The sequence below is a fragment of the Talpa europaea genome, assembly GCF_964194135.1.
Source record: "Talpa europaea genome assembly, chromosome: 2".
NCBI lineage: Eukaryota > Metazoa > Chordata > Mammalia > Eulipotyphla > Talpidae > Talpa > Talpa europaea.
The window spans coordinates 42,009,444-42,029,766 of NC_140068.1; the positions used below are offsets into that span (position 1 = coordinate 42,009,444).

Sequence of the window (20,323 nt, forward strand, 5' to 3'; positions counted from 1 at the left end):
TGATGGCCCTTTCTTAGGGGTGAGGTTGAAGGGGCTGCTATTTTCAGCTTAAAGCTCAGGTTTAACCTCATCCCCTAATTTGCTTAGGTACAAATAAGACCAGGTTAGAATATTATCTGTGGGGTTTTATAAACTCTTCCAAAAAACTTAACCCCCTGCATCAGAAACACCTGCCCAGAATCATGTGGGGGGAACTAATAAAAACGCACATTCCAAGTCTCCCTGGTGGCCTGGCGGTTCAGCGCAGTGCTGTGAAGCTGTCTGCAGCCTCTGCAGTGCCGGTTCAATCCCCACCGGCCTTGGAGCAACCCACATGGCGAGCAGACTTCCGTCTCGCCCGCTCCTCCCCTCAGCAGTGTAATTCGTCAGTCTGCCTGTTCTGTTCCCCACTCTGTCTCTGGTGAATCCTCTCACCCTCCTGTGCACTTGTACCCCGGTTCTTGTATAAATAAAAATAAATCTTAAAAAAAACCCCACATTTCCTTAAAAAAACAAACAAACAAACAAACAAACAAACAAAACCCTGCATGTTCCCAGGTGTCAGCCTCAAAGATCCTGGTTTTACAAATCTGGAGTGGAACCCAAGAGCTTCGTTTCTGAGTACCTGCCAGGGTCATCAGCAAGTCGGTGGACCACACCTTGAAAACACTGTGGGAGAGGCTACAGTTAGGTTTCAGTGGTGTCAGGAGGCAATGAGGAACAAGAATCTGTGGACACTTAAATCTTGATCTGTTATTATCCTGGAGTCCCTTGGGGAGGGACATATGAGCAATGCAATTGGGAATCATTATTCTACTTTAATAAAAATACTGCAGGAAGTTGTCCTGGAGCAAATGGCTTAGGCTTCTGAGGTCCAGGCATGCTTTAGGGGTGCTACAGAATTGAGATTTGAGATACAAATTGCTACTTGCCTGGGGGCGAGGGGGCAGTGCATGGAGCAGAGGCAAAGAGGATGCAGTCGCCTGCCCACTGGCAAAACAGGCCAAGTGAACTCTCGTTAACTAGGTTAGTAACTTCTCCTCCTTGAGTAGGGACTGGGAGGTAGGCAGTCAGAAGTATAATTTCCACTTATTTGTGGCAGAATAGTAGGAAATTATACAAATTAGCATGTTGATGTACACACTTAATACATGTGCTCCCATACGAGTTTCTTGAGAGAAGATTCAATTCTACATTCTGTTATAATTATTACCATTAGTATTATTTTTATTGTTTCCTTCGGTTATCAAGAGAGAAGTAGGAAGATACTGGAATGGGTGAAAAGAATAAATATGAAGGGTTTCACTGTTTAAGCTTTCCTCTATCTATATAAAGTCCAAATCTTAGCAGAAGACTCTCATAGGCACTGATAAATGTGCTAGAATGGCTTTGCCTGGACAGACCTAGAGTATAGCAAAAGGAAGGAAGATACAGCATTAAATAGGCTCCACCTAATATTTTTATTTTTAAATATTAGATTATGGCAAAAATTAGTTCAATAGTAGGACTGGGCAAGAAAAGAAGAAAAAAGAAAGGAGAAGAAAGAAGAAAACAGTTTGCGGTCATGGTTTCCAATGCAGCAAAGCAAAGAACCTCAAAACATCCTTTGCACCTGGAGAGGTCATTTGCTTCTAATGTGACTAGAGTTGCTGCTTGACTCATGGAACATGGTGATGGCAGTGAGAGTGTGAGCAAATACTGTTGCTCATTAAGGTACATACCTTGGTCACAGGATTTGTCTTTGATTCCAGCAACCTCATCCATGCACACCATACCAGCCTCAGACACAAGTCAGGATACCTTACAAAGTTGGAAATTAGAGCCTTGCGTCAGCTGAACTTAGATACATGTTCTCTGGTTGTCTTACCTAATTGTGATGGATAAGTTAAGGGAAGTGCTTTGGTTAGCTCAGGAAGAGCCTTCCTGCCAGGGGCTGTTGCCCTTCTTCCCCGGAAAGAAGCTTATTAGAACAGAGTATACTGAAGAAAATTGTTTTGTTGGCAGGGGCTACAGGACAGTGTATTAATTTCTCTTGACCCCCTAAATCAGCTCTTTACCTTAGATAACTCTTGCCAACTTTCTGCACTATAGTGGCCTACTTTATCTGCCTAAGATAAGGAATAGGTAATCCTGTATCCTACTGAGACCTATACAGTAGTTGGCTCTTACAACTTCTAGTGGGAACACTGTGGATAACAAAGACTTCTGTGTTTACGCAAGCACCGTCTTCACACATGGAATGCCCTTCTTGGTGTCAGCCTCCTGTTCATCCTCCAAGACTAACACATCACTGCAAATCTTTTTCTGTTCCTTCCTCCATCTTTGCTTCTGATGTATTTTTCAGCACACACACAATGCATGCGGTGATAGTTCTTAACTTCCTTTCAAACCCGCCTATAGTCTCCATGAGGTTACTTATAATCTGGTATTTGGAATTCCTCCAAACATTTTACAGCAGTCTTGTGTTTCCCTGGGGAGGGGAATAGCGAGCTGTGGAGAGGAACATATTCTCTCAATATGGTTTTCAGGGACTGAGGAAGCAGTAAGTCTTTACCTGCCACTTATCATACAACACTTTAAATTATTGACATTGATTTCCAATCCTTACAGATTGCATGCAATCACATGAGCACAGACAGCCTGGCTACTGACTCCAGCCCTGCAAAGAAGCCCTGGTCTGTCTGTCTTGATGACAGGTTTGGCTTAGCTCATCAAATCCGCAGCAAGCAGTGTCGCCTCTACTCTTTAGGGTAAGTAATTTTACAGCAGCAGGAAAAAAAAAACAACAAAAAACCTCCTGTAGGAAGCCAAGTCTTTTCCAGCAATACAAAGTGATGAATGGTAGCACTGTGGGACAGGTGTCATACTTGGCCTCCTGTCGTCATTTCAGCCTACCTGTCTGCTGTGTAGCTGTGGCTTGCAAGTCACCCAAAGTGGCCTTGACCACTTTTCCCCCCATGCTGCTGGTACTTCAGTTTTCAGCATGAGGATGATTCTGTTGGTGAAGCCAGTGATCTCCAACTAGAATGAGAGCACCCTTATAAAGGGAGAAGAATATTAAATGTACCTAGAAAAAAATAGAACAGTAAGTATATTAGAAATTTTATACACGATTATGATGAGTTACCCAAGACCAATGGTCACTGTTGGAGTTTTATGTTCTGTGCCATTGGTAAATCTGTGCATACTTTTCATTAAAAATGAAAGAAAAAAAGGGACTGCTTATAGAAACCATGTGATTTTTGTCAAAGCTGTGGGAAATATTAATATCCAGTTATTCAGTCTGAAATTCACCCAAAGGTATGAATGGATTTAGACATTTTGTAAAAGGGTGAGAAAAACGTAATGATATACTTTCACCCAATATACACCAGCACTTATATAAACACTCCTGAACTTATAAAGGGGTATGTCTCAATAAAAGGTGGGAGCAAATTATTTTTGTTCAGATCTCCCTATCCTACATATTTCATAAGAGTTGTGCAGTTAGACTCTCAAGCTAGTTCCTGTGAGTCCTTCACAGAAGTACTGGGGACCTTAACAAGCACAAGCTCATTCCTCATCAATAGCTTTCATCACATCTATAATTTCTATTCAGGCCCATGAGTGAAAGTGCCAACCAGAATCCCAAATGGTACTGAATAAGGACAGGCCTTAATCCAGGGTCCTGCAAAGATGTTGATTGTAGAGAATCTCTATTGCTGTCAAATGTTACCAAACAAGAATTCTTATAGTTATTGCAGATTTTTTTTTTAAAAAATGAAATATTCAAATGATAGTTTCAGGATCCTAGAAACATTCTTCTATGGATTAATTGAAGATCAATGGCATGTATTAGTGAGCTTGGTACAGAATAGGTATTTGCTACATAAGGATTGCTTGAGGTAAGGAGATTAGGGAGGAAAGCTGGTTATGCCAGTGATTTATTTTTTTTTAATTTATTTATTTATTTGTTTGTTTATTTATACATGCACTGGGTACAGTCAGAAGCGCGGGAGGGTGAGAGAATTCACCAGAGCCAGAGCGGGGAGCAGAACAGGCAGAAGGACTGAAGTACACTGCTGAGGGGAGCAGTGGGCGGCAGGAGAGGTCTGCGCGCCATGTGGGACCCTCCTCCCGTGGCCGGGGAGCAGCCGGGGATCGAACCGGCGCCGCAGAGGCCGCGGGCAGCTTTGCAACCCAGCGCTCAACCGCTGCGCCACCGGGGAGGCCCTATGCCAGTGATTTAAACTTAGAGTTTTCAATGGCCAAGATAGGAAATGGTCCAACTGCCCAATGACAAATGATTGGATAAAGAAGATGTGGTGTATATACACAATGGAATACTAAGCTCTAAAGAGATAGGAAATCTTGTCATTTGCTACAAAGCAGATGAAATGAGGGGATTATGCTGTGAAATAAGTCAGAAGAACAAAGATAAATACTGTATGATTTCACTCCTATGTCGAATATAAAGAAACAAAACAAAATAACAGATAGAAACAAAATAAAACAAATGAAGAAGTGAGGTTCCCAGAGGGGAAGGGAGAGGGAAGCAAAGGTGAAGGGACCCCCGTGTACTGTGGTGGAGGATTGCTGTGCTTTACGGAAACATCAATTCCAAAGAACACCTGCACCCCTATGTTTATAGCAGCACTATTTACAATAGCTAAGCTTTGGAAACAGCCCAAATGCCCAAAAATAGATGACTGGATCAAGATGTGGTACATATACACCATGGAATATTACTCAGCATTCAAAAAAGATAAACACATGCAATTTGCAGCAACATGGATGGCGCTGGAAGGGATCATGCTCAGCGAAATAAGCCAGAAAGAAAAAGAAAAATACTGGGTGGTCTCACTCATAGCAGGAATCTAGAAAACTTAAATAAGGGACCAGGAAAATGAATAACTATAAGAAAGTGAAAATCAAAATCAACAAAAAACTATTAACCAGAGACACTTTTTGGGGGGTGGGGGGCGGGAGGGGAGGGATTGGGTCAGAATGGGGGGGGTTGCAATTGTATGGGGGAATATAAAAATAAAATTTATTATTTAAAAAATAAATAAATAAATAAATAAACAGGGTATGCAAAAAAAAAAAAAGGTGTGAACTTGTATTCGTAAAACATACAGTGTTGTAAACCAATTCCCTCAATAAAAACAAACAAAAAACAAACTTGTAGGCTGAGGATTCCGAAATGAGTCCTTTAACCAAGTTGATTAGAACAGAGTTCTTTTTCTGGGAATCCACCAGCTATACTTCAAGATTGTAGGAAGAATGGGAAGTTGCGACAAGAGTTTATTTTATATCATATTAAAAATGTATGAAAGTAGGTCATAAAAACAATTGCATAGTATCACATGGAAATTAAAGATCTCATTTGGTCCAATTTTTTTGCTCTAAACTGACTTTATATTTTGCTCAATGTTTTACAACCTACAATAATTTCATTTAAAGGATATAGCTGAGTACATATATTGGGTAAGCTGGTTCGGGGAAATTTTTTTACATTTCCTTTTGCTTTCCCTCTATTTCAAAGCCATTAGATAAGATAGTTCTGTAAAATCAGACGATTAGATATAAAATGGTAGTTTCTTATTTTCATTTAAATGTTCACAGTTTATTTTTTAAATTGTTTTATTAATTTTTTATTTTTTACATCATTTTTCATTTTTGAATAATATTTGCTTCCCCCACCAGGTGTAGTCCTCATAGAGTTTCCTTCACCAATGCACCTGTGCACCATCACCTCAGCCCCCTGTGCTCCTCCCTCCCTCCCTCTGATCACTCTCCCTCCTCCTCCCCCACAGATGTCTCTGATTTATAATTGTCCCTTTTTGCTTTGTTGTGTTTTCTACTGTTATTATTTTTTTACACTGATGTCTTATTTGGTTCCCCTATATTCCTCCTATAGGTGAAACCATCCAATATTTTTCTTTTTCCTTCTGGCTTATTTCACAGAGTATAATTCCTTCTAGCGCCATCCATGTTGCTGCAAATGGCATGAGTTTATCTTTTTTGATTGCTGAATAATATTCCATTGTGTATATATGTCACATCTTCTTGATCCAGTCATCTATTTTTGGGCATTTGGGTTGTTTCCCGGTTTTACCTATTGTAAATAATGCTGCAAATAAACATAGGGATATAGGTGTTTTTTTGAATCAGTGTTTTTGTGCCCTTTGGGTAGATCCCTAGGAGTGGAATTGCTGGGTCATATGGTAGCTCCATTTTTAGTAGACTGAGGAAACTCTAGACAGCTTTCCATAGTGGTTGGACCAGCTTGTACTCCCACCAGCAATGTAGTAGAGTTCCTTTTTCACCACATCCTTGCCAACATTTGTTGTTGCTTGTTTTTTTGATATGTGCCATTCTTACTGGTGTAAGGTGGTATCTCAATGTGGTTTTAATTTGCATTTCTCTGATTATAAAGGATGTTGAACATTTTTTCATATGCCTATTGGCCATTTGCTAAATGTTCACAGTTTAAAATCAACTTTGTAAGAGCAGATAAGAACAGTTGAATTCCGGGCCTCCCTGGTGGCGCAGCGGTTGAGCGCTGGGTTGCGAAGCTGCCGGCGACCTCTGCGGCGCCGGTTCGATCCCCGGCTGCTCCCCGGCCACTTGAGGAGGGTCCCGCATGGTGCGCAGACCTCTCCTGCCGCCCGCTGCTCCCCTCAGCAGTGTACTTCGGTCCTTCTGCCTGCTCTGCTCCCCGCTCTGGCTCTGGTGAATTCTCTCACCCTCCCGCGCTTCTGACTGTACCCAGTGCATGTATAAACAAAACTAACAAATAAATAAAACATGCCTCTATTAAAAAAAAAGAACAGTTGAATTCCACTGGGATAGGAAATGCATAGATTATAAGGACCAGCATGTGGTTCAAAACCTGAAAATGTTTATTAAAAACTAGAAACTAAAGAAAATAATTCTTATGGCTTAAAAAACCATACATTGTGAATATATGTGCTGCACTTCACTGTTCCTCAGGATTGAGGGTCCAGACAAATATTTCCTCTCTTCTCAGGTGAATTACTTGTCTGGGGAACAGACAAATAGCCAGCTGACTGACATGTCAATTGATGCAATTGATGCTGAGGGACATTAAAGAACAAGACCAGAAGTGGTGTTGCTCAAATGAGATACAAGAACAGGGGAGGATCTTGGGACCATTTGGGAGTGATGGGATACTATCGAGGCAAGTGGAGAGGGTGGGTGGCAGGGGGGTGGTGGGTCCCTACATCCAGGCAGCAAGTGTTCCAACCCTGGGGCTATAGCACCATGCCACTGCTCTGCCCAGTCCTTCCTGTCCTAACCAAGATTATGTGCTACAACTGGGAGTAGCTTCCTGTAGTGAGGAAGGAAGAGATCTGAGGACATTGGGAGTCAAGAGACAAAGGCTAACTTCCCTGCCTTCTGATCAATTTCTCCCCTTTCCTCCACCCCCAAGAACTGAAGCAGGTATCGCCTAAATTTCCTCTCTGATGTCTGAAATTTCTTTACTAGGAGTCAAAGCCTTTATTCCAGTTAGTATAAAAGATTCCCCCGCCCCCCAGGAGAGTGAACTCTGAAATTCAGATGAAAGTTAAAATCAGATACTTGTCAGTTTCAAAATTGGGTAAAATAAGCCAATTAAAATAGGGGAGGACAATGAAGAGGAAGACTTTATTACAGGAAAGGGGAAGCAAAATGAGGAGAGGCTGTGGGTTCAGATGATAATACAAGTTTCCCCTGCTATCCCAAAGTAGAACATTCCAATTTGGTATGACTCAGTAGTTCATTTTTCAGATTGGGAATGCTGTTACTATTAATTTATAAGGAAAAACTAAGTTACTATTAATTTATATGAAAAAAAGTCTTCCCAAACTTCCCAATAACCTACTAAATCTTATCAAAATAGGAACATTCTACTTTTGCAAAGTGAAGGAAATCTGTATTGTCTATTGTACAATTTTAGGTGAGGCCTGCCCTATAAATCTTGTGTGTCTAGTGGAGGGATGATGTGGGGAGATGGAAGGGAGGTAGGGGCTGAGGGTGGTAGCTAAAGTGAAGCGAAGAAACTCACCTATTTTATCCTTCATGTATAGGGTTGTATTTCAAGAGTAGGGGTGGAAGTGGAGGAGAAAACTTGAGAAGGGATAAATACATAGGTAAATCTTTTTCATCTCTCTTTCAGTTCTTTGCTAGTTTTGTCATTGATTTCTATTCTTTTCCTTTATAGGCTGGGAAGTGATGATAATCATTTTGAGGTCAGCATGGCCAACAGTGGATGTGAAGTGCATCGCTTTGACCCTAGTGTCAAATCAGCTCACATTTTGGAAAGCCAGCGTCTTTGGTATCACCGCCTGTGCATTGACTGGAGGGATCCCCATCCAGCTGTTGCTGCCCACAAGCCACAGAGCAACACCAGAAAACTGGGAACCATTCTGAATGAATTTGGGCATCACAAGGTGAGATATTTCATTAGATTTTAAAATTAAATAAAGTGAACAAACTCAAATTAAAAAAAAAAGCAAACCAAAAGTTCGATAATTGAAGGTCATTTATTTGTTTGTTTATTTATTTATTTATTTATAATTGATGTAATTGGGGAACCCACCACAGTGCACCTACCACCTACTCACCCATACTCTACCACCATAAACCATTGTGTTTCCTTCCCACTTTGTTCTTACCCCTTCTTCCTTCCCTCCCTACCTGTTGCTTTATTTCTATAGTCAGCTATCAATGGTAGTGTTTTTAAGTTTGTTTTTATCTGACCTTTAGTTTAGTGATTTATTCCACTTAGCATTATCCCTTCAAGCTCCACTGATGTTGCCACAAATGGCATGAGTTTATCTTTTTTGATCTCTGAGTAATATTCCATTGTGTATATATAGCACATCTTCTTAATCCACTCCTCTGTTCTGGGGACACTTCTGTAGTTTTTATAATATGGCTGTTATATAGTGCTGCAGTAAACATGGGAGTGAATGCAAGTTTCCTTTTGAATTAGTGTTTTTGAAATATTTTTTGGGGTAGATTCCTAGGAGTGGAATTACTGGGTCGGATGCAGGTCAATTTTTAATGTTTTGAGACATCTCCAGATTGCTTTCCGTGAGGGCTGGACCAGTTTCCATTCCCAGTATAGGAGGATTCCCTTTGCCCCACATCCTCATGAGCACTTGTTTCTGGTCTTTTCATATGGACCATTCTCTCTGGTGTGAGATGGTCTCTCATTGTAGTCTTGGTTTGCATTTCTCTAATAATAAGTGATTGTGAACACTTTTTCACAGCTTCGTTGACTAAATTTCTTCTTTGGAGAAGTCTATTTAGTTCTTTGGCCCATTTTGTAACAGGGTTATTTGTTTTGTTTTTGTAGTTTTACGAGTTTTTTGTATAGCTTTGTCAGATGTGTGCTGTGAAAATATTTTTGGATGTTGAACCATTATTGTGTTCCTGGTATGATTCACATTTGGTCATGGTGTAGGTTCCTTTAAATCATTGCTGGATTTGGTTTGCTAGAATTTTATTAAGGACTTTTGTGTCTGTTATTAGAATGACTGGTCTGTAATTTTTTTGCATTTTTTTGTTTGGTTTTGGTGTTAATGTTGGCCTCATAAAAAGAATTTGAAAGTATTCCTTCTTTTTCAGTTTTTTGGAGAGTTTGAGCAAGATAGGTATTAGTTCATCTTTGAAGAATTAGTAGAATTCACTTGTGAAGCTATGTGGTTCTGGAATCTTGGGTTTTTTGTTTATTTTTTTTGGAGAGTTTTGATTATTGTTTCAATTTCCTTGCTTGTTATTCGTTTGTTCAGGGTTTCTACTTCTTCCTTATTCAGTCTTGGAGAATTGTATAATTCTAAGAATGTGTCCATCTTTTCTAGGTTATTGAATCTGTTCACAAATAGATGTTTATGATAGTCTCTATCCTCTGACTTTCTACAGCATCTGTTGTGATGCTGTATGATTCTATGTATTTGAGATTTTCCCCTTATTTTCTTGGTGAGTCTTGCTAGAGGTATGTCTATTTTCTAAGAACCAGCTTTTGGTTTCATTGATCTTTTGGACTTTTTAATTTCTATTTCATTTACTTCTGCTTTGATTTTCATTAGTTCTTTTCCTCTGTTAGTTCTTTTTTTCCTAATTCCTCAAATTGAGGGAGAAGGTTATTTATTTGAGATCTTTCTTGTTTCTTGATGTTGGCCTGTATTGCCATATAATTACTCCTTAATACAGCTTTTGCTGCATCCTTTAAATTTTGGATGGTTGTGTGCTGTTTTCATATGTCTCAAGGTATTTTTTAATTTATTCTTTGATTTCCTTATTAACCCAGTGGTCTCTCAGTGATGTGTTGTTCAGTCTATGTATTAAAAGATTTCCCTGCTTTCTTATGATAGTTGATTTCTACATTGAGACCTTTATGGTCTAAGAAGATATTGGGTATGATTTCAGTCTTTATGCATTTGTTAATATTTGTTTTGTGTCCCAGAACGTGGTCTATTCTGGAGAATGTCCCATGTGTTCTTGAGAAAAATGTGTATTATTCTTTTTTGGGGGGTGAGGTGGGGTTGCAGTGCCCTGTATATGTTTATGAGGTCCATGAGGTCTAATTCCCTACTGAAGGTTATTATTTCCCTGTTTATTTTTTGCCTAGTTGGTGAGAGTGAGGAGGTGACATCTCCTACCACAAATGTGTTTTTTCCAATGTTTGTTTTCAGAGTTGATAGTAGTTGCCTAGTGTATTTGCCTAGTGACCCTTCATTTGGTGCATGTACATTGATGATTGCTCTGTCTCCCTGATGTATCATTTCCTCTATCACTATATATTGTCCCTCCCTATCTCTTGTTACCTTTCTTTACTGGAAATCTATTTTTTTCTGATATAAGTGTGGCTGTTCCTGCCTTCTTTAGAGTCCCATTTGCTTGTAGGATTGTTTTACAAACCTTTATTTTGAGTCTATATTTCTCTTTGGAGCTTAGGTATGTCTCCTGGGCAGCAGAAGGCTGGTTTCTCTTTCCTGATCCAACTGTATACTCTGTATCTTTTAATTAATGAGTTCAGTCCATTTACATTTAACATGATTATTGATATGTGACAGTCTGTTGCTGCCATTTTATTCTTAATTTTTGTGGGTTAATCTGTTTACTTACTTAGGCTTTGTGTATGTTCCTCTTTTTGGTTTCCATGTGTAAGCTCCTTTCAAATATTTTTTGGAGGAGTGCATTAGTGTTTGCGAACTCCTTGAACTTCTCTGTGGCTGGAAAGGCCTTTATCCCTCTCTCATATCTGAAGAAGCGTCTTGTAGGATAGAATATTCTTGGTTGGCAGTTTTTCTCTTTAAGGTTTTGGAACACTCCGTTCCATTTTCTACACTCCATTTCATTCTCTTCTCACTTGTAATGTTTCTTCAGAGAAGTTTAATGTTAACCTGATTGGGTACCTTTATAGGTTTTCTGCTTCTCCCGGGCCAGCTTCAATATTCTTTTTTTGTCCTGAACCCTTGGAAATTTCAATGCAATATGTCTGGGTGTTCACCTCATTTTATCTAGGTATGCCAGGTTTCTTTTAGCTTCCTGGATTTGTACATTTATTCTTTAAGGTCCAGTTTTAACCTTACTGATCATTCATTATTATTTTTAGAGTAACTTCTGTAAACAAAAAGTTTGGCAAGGATAGAGATATTTAAATTGACTTGAATATTTTAGTTGCTATTGAGTAGTAGTAAGGCTTCGAAGGTTAAAAAACCTACTTCTGGCATAAGCTCAAGAGTGCTATTTACATTTGGCAATTGATTTAAAATTTCCAGACAGAGTAAACTACTTATGTCAGCCTCAAATACAAAAAAGTATTCAGAGCCAGCTTTATGTTTGATAAGCAATTGCTTGTTTATCATATTTCTCACTACTGGTACAGCTATTTTGATTCTTTGGGCTCTTAAAGGTCAGAAAATATGTGTAGCTTTGATTAAAATGTACTTTGTAAAATTGGGTAGACTTTATATGTATTGCAACTGATATTATTATGTCAAAGGTTGTCAAATCCTTACAAATATTTTATTGTGAAGGGGTAGCGAAAAAGGAACTAAATCTTTGAACTGTGTTCCTTGAAAATAATTTTTGGTGTATAGCTGAGTTAATTGTATTTTGTAGGTAGATACTAGAGAAATTCTCTTGCATGTATGTAGATGGCTATGTTTGATCACCAGTTCTTCCTCGGCTTGGCCTATGATGGCCAACTCTTCCCAGCCAGAGATGCTATATAATTTAGAACATGACAGAATGGGTGTTTCTATCAATTTTAAACTTGACTTGACATTTTGATCTTTAATAAAAGGTCATTTCCCCTGCGCTATTCTTTCACCTTCTCTGTTTCCTCCTCCTTCTTTAAAATCATCCCTTTAATTAGACAGAAGAAGCTTCTTCAAGAATAACTTCAAAGAATTCATTAACTGTCTTAACATGGACTAAGTATTGATTTATATCTTGTTTTGCCATTAAAAGGAATTCACATTTAAGAATTAGGAGATTTAATAAAACATAGAAAGGATTTTTGGGGGGTAAAATCTCTGAAGAGAACCCCAAGAGGTAGGAACATTTTTCAGATGTTTATTTTGTTTTCCCCATTTGTTACCTTCATAGACCTGTTTGTTAGAGATGAAAATTACAGGCTTCATTCTCTAATCTGTCAACTCTAGAGTATTCAGAGAACTAACTACTGATTGTCTGTGTTCATTTAGGAGGCTTGCTGCTCCTCCTTAATGCTCTTTACATCCTGGCTCTAACTCCCCTCACCCTTCAAAGAAAAGACTGAGTAGAGACAAGAGGGGAAACTCAAAGCCATTTACTTTTTTTTGGATAATATTTTAGTAAATATTTAGTAAATGTGAGGATAAAAGTAGACTTTGAAAAATAATCATGGAAATAATTTATGGTCGCATTTCCGATTGAAAATGAGTTTTCAGATAACCAGGTACACACCTGAATTGCGCTTGTTTAAGTCTGTAGAGCAATAATGGGCACACCTTTATGCTGAAGGTGAAGCATGCGTCTTTACAGTGTTGCTCCTGAGGCAGCAGAATTACTTAACAGTAATACCTAAAAACCAGAAATATTTTAAAGGATTTCTGATATTTCTAAGGTGACTTACTTTTTTAAAATAAATTTTATTTTTATATTCCCCATACAATTGCAACCCCCTTATTTTGACCCCAATCCCTCCCCTCCCCACCTCCGACCCCCCATAGAGTGTCTCTGGTTCATAGTTTTTTGTTGATTTTGATTTTCACTTTCTTATAGTTATTCATTTTCCTGGTCCCTTATTTAAGTTTTCTAGATTCCTGCTATGAGTGAGACCATCCGGTATTTTTCTTTTTCTTTTTGGCTTATTTCGCTGAGCATGATCCCTTCCAGCGCCATCCATGTTGCTGCAAATTGCATGTGTTTATCTTTTTTGAATGCTGAGTACTATTCCATGGTGTATATGTACCACATCTTCTTGATCCAGTCATCTATTTTTGGGCATTTGGGTTGTTTCCAAAGCTTAGCTATTGTAAACAGTGCTGCTATAAACATAGGGGTGCAGGTGCTCTTTGGAATTGATGTTTCTGTGTCCTTTGGGTAAATACCTAGGAGTGGAATTGCTGGATCATATGGAAGCTTTATCTTTAGTAGGTTGAGGAATCTCCACACAGCTTTCCATAGTGACTGGACCAGTTTGCACTCCCACCAACAGTGCAGGAGAGTTCCTTTTTCTCCACATCCTCGCCAACATTTGTTGTTGCTAGTTTTTTTAATATGTGCCATTCTCACTGGTGTAAGATGGTATCTCATGGTAGTTTTGATTTGCATTTCCCTGATTACAAGTGAAGTTGAACATTTTTTCATATGCCTGTTGGCCATTTGTATTTCTTCTTCAGAGAAGTTTCTTTTTAGCTCTTCTGCCCATTTTTTGACAGGATTATTTTCTTTGTTGTTGTTGAGTCTCATCAGCTCTTTGCAGATTTTTGTGATCAGTCCTTTATCATTAGTGTTGTGTGCAAAAATGTTCTCCCAGTGGGTGGGGTTTCTCTTTGTATTTGTTATTGTCTCTTTTGCTGTGCAGAAGCTCTTTAATTTGATGTAGTCCCAGCTGTTTATCTTTGCCTTCACTATCGCTGCTTTGGGTGATGTGTCTGTAAAGATGTCTTTGATGTGCATATCACGTAGTTTTGCCTATTATTTCCTTCTATGTATTTTATGGTTTCAGGTCTTATGTCTAGTTCTTTAGTCCATTTTGAGTTGATTTTTGTGTATGGTGTGAGGTAGTGGTCAAGCTTCATTCTTTTGCATGTAGCGACCCAGTTTTTCCAGCATAAGGTGACTTATTTTTATTAAAAGTATTAATAACAATTTAACATAGTTAAAAGGGTAAATTTTGCTATGCATATTTTACCCCAGTTAAAAATAATTAGAAAAATGCCATCAATTATGAAAGTGATCTGGCTCAGAATTGCCAGGTATGTATTTGCTGTTGTAAAAAATTCCTTGTTCAAGAATTTAAAGGACACAGATGTTCTTTCATAGAGACGTTTTTTTGGAGAATGCTTTAAAACAAAAAACAAAAACAAACCCATCAGTGGGTGATTGCTTCTGTTAGGAGCATGCCCTAAGAGCTATACAGTGCCAGATGAAAGGAAACCTCATTTCTAGTCTGTAGCAAGCAAGGTCTGTTTTCATTTTCCTGCATGTGTACAGACACTGGTAAATAGGGTGCAGCTCTGGCAGGGAAAGCAAATAGAATAAAACCATACTGAAAAATGTCTGTGTTTTTGCCTTGCCTTCTTCACTCACTCCCCCCACCCCCGCCCCCGAAAATGATTATAGAAACCAGAGGGGTTTTGGTTGTTTTGTTTTCACATCATAACTTTAAAATATCTCATGTAGTTTGGGGATGTTTTCCAGGTTAAAGCTGTTAGTTTTCTTTTTCTCTTTATCCATATCTAGATTTCACCCACTCATGCAAAAATGACACATTGTATTCTGAGTTCCTAACAGAAAGATGCATATGGTTTTCGTGCTGCTTTTTAAACTCTCTGGTACTTCTAACTTCAACTATAAATCAGAAATCTTTCTAAAGCATCAAACAAGAGCAGCTGCATCAGCAAAAGCATGTGAACCAGAGCCCAGTCTGTCAGGGAATAATCTCACCTGGATCTGGCATTATTTGAAATGATTAACTCTCTTCTCTTTGCTGAAATGCTTGTTGCTGTAACTATACAAAAGGATTTTTCCAGAATGTGACAAGAAATATTGCATCTCAAATTTCTGCTCATATGAATCACTTTTTTATGCTTTTCTCTAAATTCTTGTAACAGAGGAGCCTAAATGGTCCAGGCTGGTTAATGAGAAGTTATTGTTATGTTCCGTCATACCCATGCTGATGATAATATGAATAGGAGCACATTATAGTTTGCCTCTGTGAGCTCATTGATCACGGTTTGAGACATGGGTTCTCTTGTTGGTTTTGGCATTGGGCACCTCATTTAACCTCTCTGGTATTCAGTTTGGTGATAAAATGGGGTCAGCGATACTGTCTAAGTGGATTACTTTTTGAGAATTAGATCAGAACACAGTGTGAAAGCTTCAAAGAGTGCCTGGCATGAGTTAGTCATTTGACTGTAAATTCGATGACTTTTTACTAACAATTTTAGTAAATTTTTACTAAACTTTACAGAAAATGTTGTCTTTTTCTTTGCTTTCAGGAAAAATATATTAGAGATTTCTTAGAGAGATTGTTAACTGCACTTAATTCCAGTAAAGAGTTTTTAGAGCTTTGTGTGATAGATATTCAAGGACATTTGGATCTTCAGCCGTGGTGGGGAAAAATTGTACTTGTTTGCTGTCTCTGGGCACTGAACAGATTGGCCGGTAGTTGTACAGGAAGTAAATACTGAGTGGTATGGAAATTTTAAAAAACTGCTGAGGATTAATACAGAGAGATGTAGACTGCGGGGGAGGGGACGATGCATGGCTGGGTCTGGTGGAACTGGTGGTCAGACACCCCAGAAGCTGGACAGGAAGCTGCCCCTGAGACTGAGTTTCCCCTTGTACCTCATTTATAGGAGTAGCAGTTCTTGCTTCCATTTTTGGGGGGTTGGAAGTGGGGGTCTGGTGAGAGAGCCGCCCTTAATCCCCAAATCAGCAGTTCTGTCCTGTGGTTTACTGAGTTTGAGACAACATGTGCTTTGAAATTAAACTACAAAAGATTTCTTTTCTATTTGCTTATCCAATTGGCAAATATAAGCAAGATATTGATTCTGCCCTGTACTGAAATGCTTGTGGGTATATTCATGATTTGTTGCTAGAAATGGAAAATGATAGACATTTTCAGGAAGAAAATTCAGCCATATATATATATATATATTATGTCCCTTTTTATTTCTAGAAATCTTTTTTTTTTTTAGATTTATTTATTTATACAAGCACTGGTTACAGTCAGAAGCACGGGAGGGTGAGATGATTCACCAGAGCCAGAGCGGGGAGCAGAGCAGGCAGAAGGACCGAAGTACACTGCTGAGGGGAGCAGTGGGCGGCAGGAGAGGTTTGCGCGTCATGTGGGACCCTTGCCTGTGGCCGGGGATCGAACCGGCACTGCAGAGGCAGCAGGCAGCTTTGCAGCCCAGCGCTCAATGCTGCGCCACCAGGGGAGGCCCTATTTCTAGAAATCTTTTTTGCCTTTAATATTTTTGTCTGCTATTTTTTCCAGCCTTTTTTTTAATGAGTGTGGGAAATGCCATTCTAGATTTCTTTTCTTTCTATATAGTTTCAATATATGTGTCACCTGTATGACTGACAGAGTCATTATATGTCTGGATTGTGTTTTAAAATTCAATGTGATAGTCTCTCTCCTTAAATGGGTTTGTTTAATTCACTTATGTTGATCTTTATTGTGATTACTGGCATATTTGGACTAATTACTGTTAAAAATTGGGCATTTTTAGTTTCTGTACTTTTTTCTCTTCTTGCTAACATTTGTTTTTTAATTTTTTGTGGTTATTCTTATATTTTAAGTGTATATAATTTACTGTAAAACTTTTAAATGACATTTAAAATTATTCAGTATTTTTATATCCCTCCTAAATACCAGGATCATAGCAAGTTAACTACCCACTGAACATGGCCTCTCTGAACATTGCTATTATCTGGAGTTTTAATTTTACCTTTTTTTCCCACATTATCTCTTGAAAAAATTTCAAATACAAAATTTCAGTTTGCACAAATAATTACAATGAATTCTCATATATTATTCACTGGGATACTCCAGTTGTTAATATTTAGCCACATCTGCCCTCACTCTGATTTATAATAAATGTATTCAACTATTGACTCTGCAATTAAAACAAAAATTCAGTGGGAAAGAATGGATGAATACTTTCATAATATGTCTTTATGTTATATGTCTATATGTTACATTTACTGTGGTTGCTGATGTCTTTGGATCAATTACTTTGGTATCTCTCAGCTCAAGAGTTGCCATCAAGATGATTAAACAGAAAGGATTAATGTGGAAAACGGGAAATATCCTTACTAATGTTAGGGGAAAATAAGGCTGTCTAGTCATAATTTTAAAAAACTAGATTAGAGCTCTTTTTAAAAAGACTTATTTTGAGAAAGTGACAGATTTACATGCAGTTGTAAGAAATAACAGAGACTGGATGTGCTGTCTATCTTTCCCCATTTTCTTACAATAGCAAACCTATAGAATAGATACAGAACATTTCCTGCACCATAAGAATCAGTGTAAAAAAATAGTAACAGTACAAAACACAACAAAGCTAAAACAGACAATTATAAATCAGAGACATCCTGCAGGGAGAGGGATCAGAGGGAGTGAGGGAGGAGCACAGGGGACTGAGGTGATGGTGCATGGGTGCATTGGTGAAGGAAAGTCCATGGGACTACACCTGAGGGGTTGGGGGGAAGCAAATATTGTTTAAAAATGAACAATGATGTAAAATAACAAAAAAATTAATTTAAAAAAAGATTAAAAAAATCATGTTACCCTTCTATAGGCACACCTGCCTACCTCTGATCAGTGACTGTGGCTCCAGCTTCTCTCCAGGAAGTACTTTCAACTCCTGTTGCTGTAGGAGACTCCCCCAGACCATTGCTACCTTTGTGTTCTCTCACACATGCACACACTCATTCTATTTCTCTTTTCTGATTCATCTTACCTTGTGTTTGACATAAAGAGGGGGAGGTACATGTTTTTTTTCACATCAATTTAAATTGATTTGCCTTTCTTACTTTGAATTTCTGCAGAAATAATATCCATGGACTCATGAGTCAGCTGTCTTAATTCTGTTTTCCAATCAATATTAAAAATAGCTAGCAAGAGAAAGTGAAAGATTTTGAAATGCTTATTTATATTGCTCCAAATCATAGTCTATACCAAGATTGTTTGTATTTTATGTGTACACAAACCACCTGGGGAATTGAATTAAAGTGCAGGTATTGATTCAGAAGGCCTGCGGCGGAGTATTTCTACTGAGTTCCCAGACAGTGTCGAGGCTGAGTGATGATTGGGGAACCGGACATGAAGTAATAAGGTCTGCACTGCAGCCTGAGAAACTCAGGAACAGAGGACATTTAATAGTGATTGGTGTCCCCCAGAGGTTCAGCAGCCAGGGGCCTGTCGTGCTCTGTCCATGTCCTCTACTCCCACCCTGTGTCCCTGCCAAGAGTCACAGGAGGCACAGGAGTGCCACAGCAGGTTTCCACCCCGACGCCAGCCTATGGCACCAGGTTTCTATATTAGGCTTGCTGTTTTCCTGGGACACATTTCTTTTCTTAGGAGGGAAGCTCCATTATGAAAGGGCTCCTAAAGACTTCCTGTGTGATTTCACAGCCTGGGCTCAAGCGAGTCTGAGTCCTAGATGATTAATGATTTACTCACCAGCCAACCCCTGCTTCTCAGATGTGTGTTCCTAGCTAAGCTGTGTATGATTAACGGCAAGAGAACCTTCATTGCAGGCATCCCATTCCAGTTCTCCTAGTGAAGTGCTCAGTAACAGATACGAGTTCCTGCTAGATGAGAATAATATCTAGATTGCAGATAGGCAAGCTTTCCCCTGACTTTTTCTCCATTACCTTCTGAAATAAAATGTGCAAGGGAATGAAGTTTGAATGCTTAATCATTCCATACAGCCTACGGTGGAATTTTTAAGCAGCCACTTCAGCATCCAGAAGCCTCAGTCACTGATGTTCCAGAACTTTGGGTTGGAAAACCCAATGGAAACCACATATGCTGTGGTTCAGGAACTGGTACAATCCTCTGTTTCCTTCTTCACAGGGCAGTCTGTATCTTTCTGTGTATTTGGAGTTAACTTCTCTTGCAGCATTGCTATTTAATCATCGCATTGTGTTTCTGTGAAATAAACCAGTGCAAATCAGGCATAATGGGTCATTCATGATCCTGAACTACAATTTGAGATGCAGAGACATCTTTCTATCTCCATCAATCTACAGTGGACCCTAAGGACAAGCCATCTTGAGAAAGTGAGTCGAGAACTTCCACACTCAACATTTAAGAAATGCATTTTGGGGGCCTCCCCGGTGGCGCAGCGGTTGAGCGCTGGGTTGCGAAGCTGCCTGCAGCCTCTGGGTTGCTGGTTCGATCCCCGGCTGCTCCCCGGCCACCAGAGGAGGGTCCCGCATGGTGTGCAGACCTCTCCTGCCGCCTGCTGCTCCCCTCAGCAGTGTACTCTGTGTACTTCGGTCCTTCTGCCTGCTCTGCTCCCCGCCCTGGCTCTGGTGAATTCTCTCGCCCTCCCGCACCTCTGACTATACCTAGTGCTTGTATAAATAAATAAATAAATAAATAAATCTTTTTTAAAAAAATGCATTTTGACTCTTTATGCTTTACACAAATCTATAATGGTGGGATTTGCTGGGATGCAAAATACCTTGTTTCATCCTAATACTTTTCAAACCATTTGACATTTGCTGGCCTGTAGATACAACAGATTAAAAGGTCAACTTGAAGAAGAAACTAGGTGCATGTGGACTTCGGGGCCCTTCATGTCGTCTTTGATGTATTTTCCCTTCAGTTTTCCTTGGGTGGAAGCCATGACTTGCACAGTTGTCTGTGTTCTGGCATTCAGTTGACCGATTCCCACCTGTCCCATTGAGTGCTTCTCTGATTTGTGTCAGAATTTTGAGAGCAAACCAAAAATAAGCGAAACACGTCAGAAGCAAAGAATCCAATCACCTAGGGAGCTTGATTAAAATGTCAATCCCAGGACCTACCTCAGAGATCCTGATTTAGCTGGTCTGGCATGGAGCCCAGAAACCAGCATTTTTAACTAACCCCACACACCCCACTCTGAGTTAGGAGAGT

At 39.2% G+C, this 20,323-nt stretch overlaps 1 protein-coding gene across 1 annotated transcript in view; it reads left to right on the forward strand.

Moving 5' to 3' along the window:
• METTL24 (methyltransferase like 24) overlaps positions 1-20,323 on the forward strand; it is a gene marked incomplete at both ends in the record, with an annotated part of 96,453 nt that overhangs the window by 38,630 nt on the left and 37,500 nt on the right. Inside the window, 2 exons of the mRNA XM_084227894.1 lie at positions 2,590-2,729; positions 8,186-8,414. Of these exons, the coding sequence (XP_084084020.1) occupies positions 2,590-2,729; positions 8,186-8,414 (369 nt within the window). The remainder of the gene's footprint in view (positions 1-2,589; positions 2,730-8,185; positions 8,415-20,323) is intronic.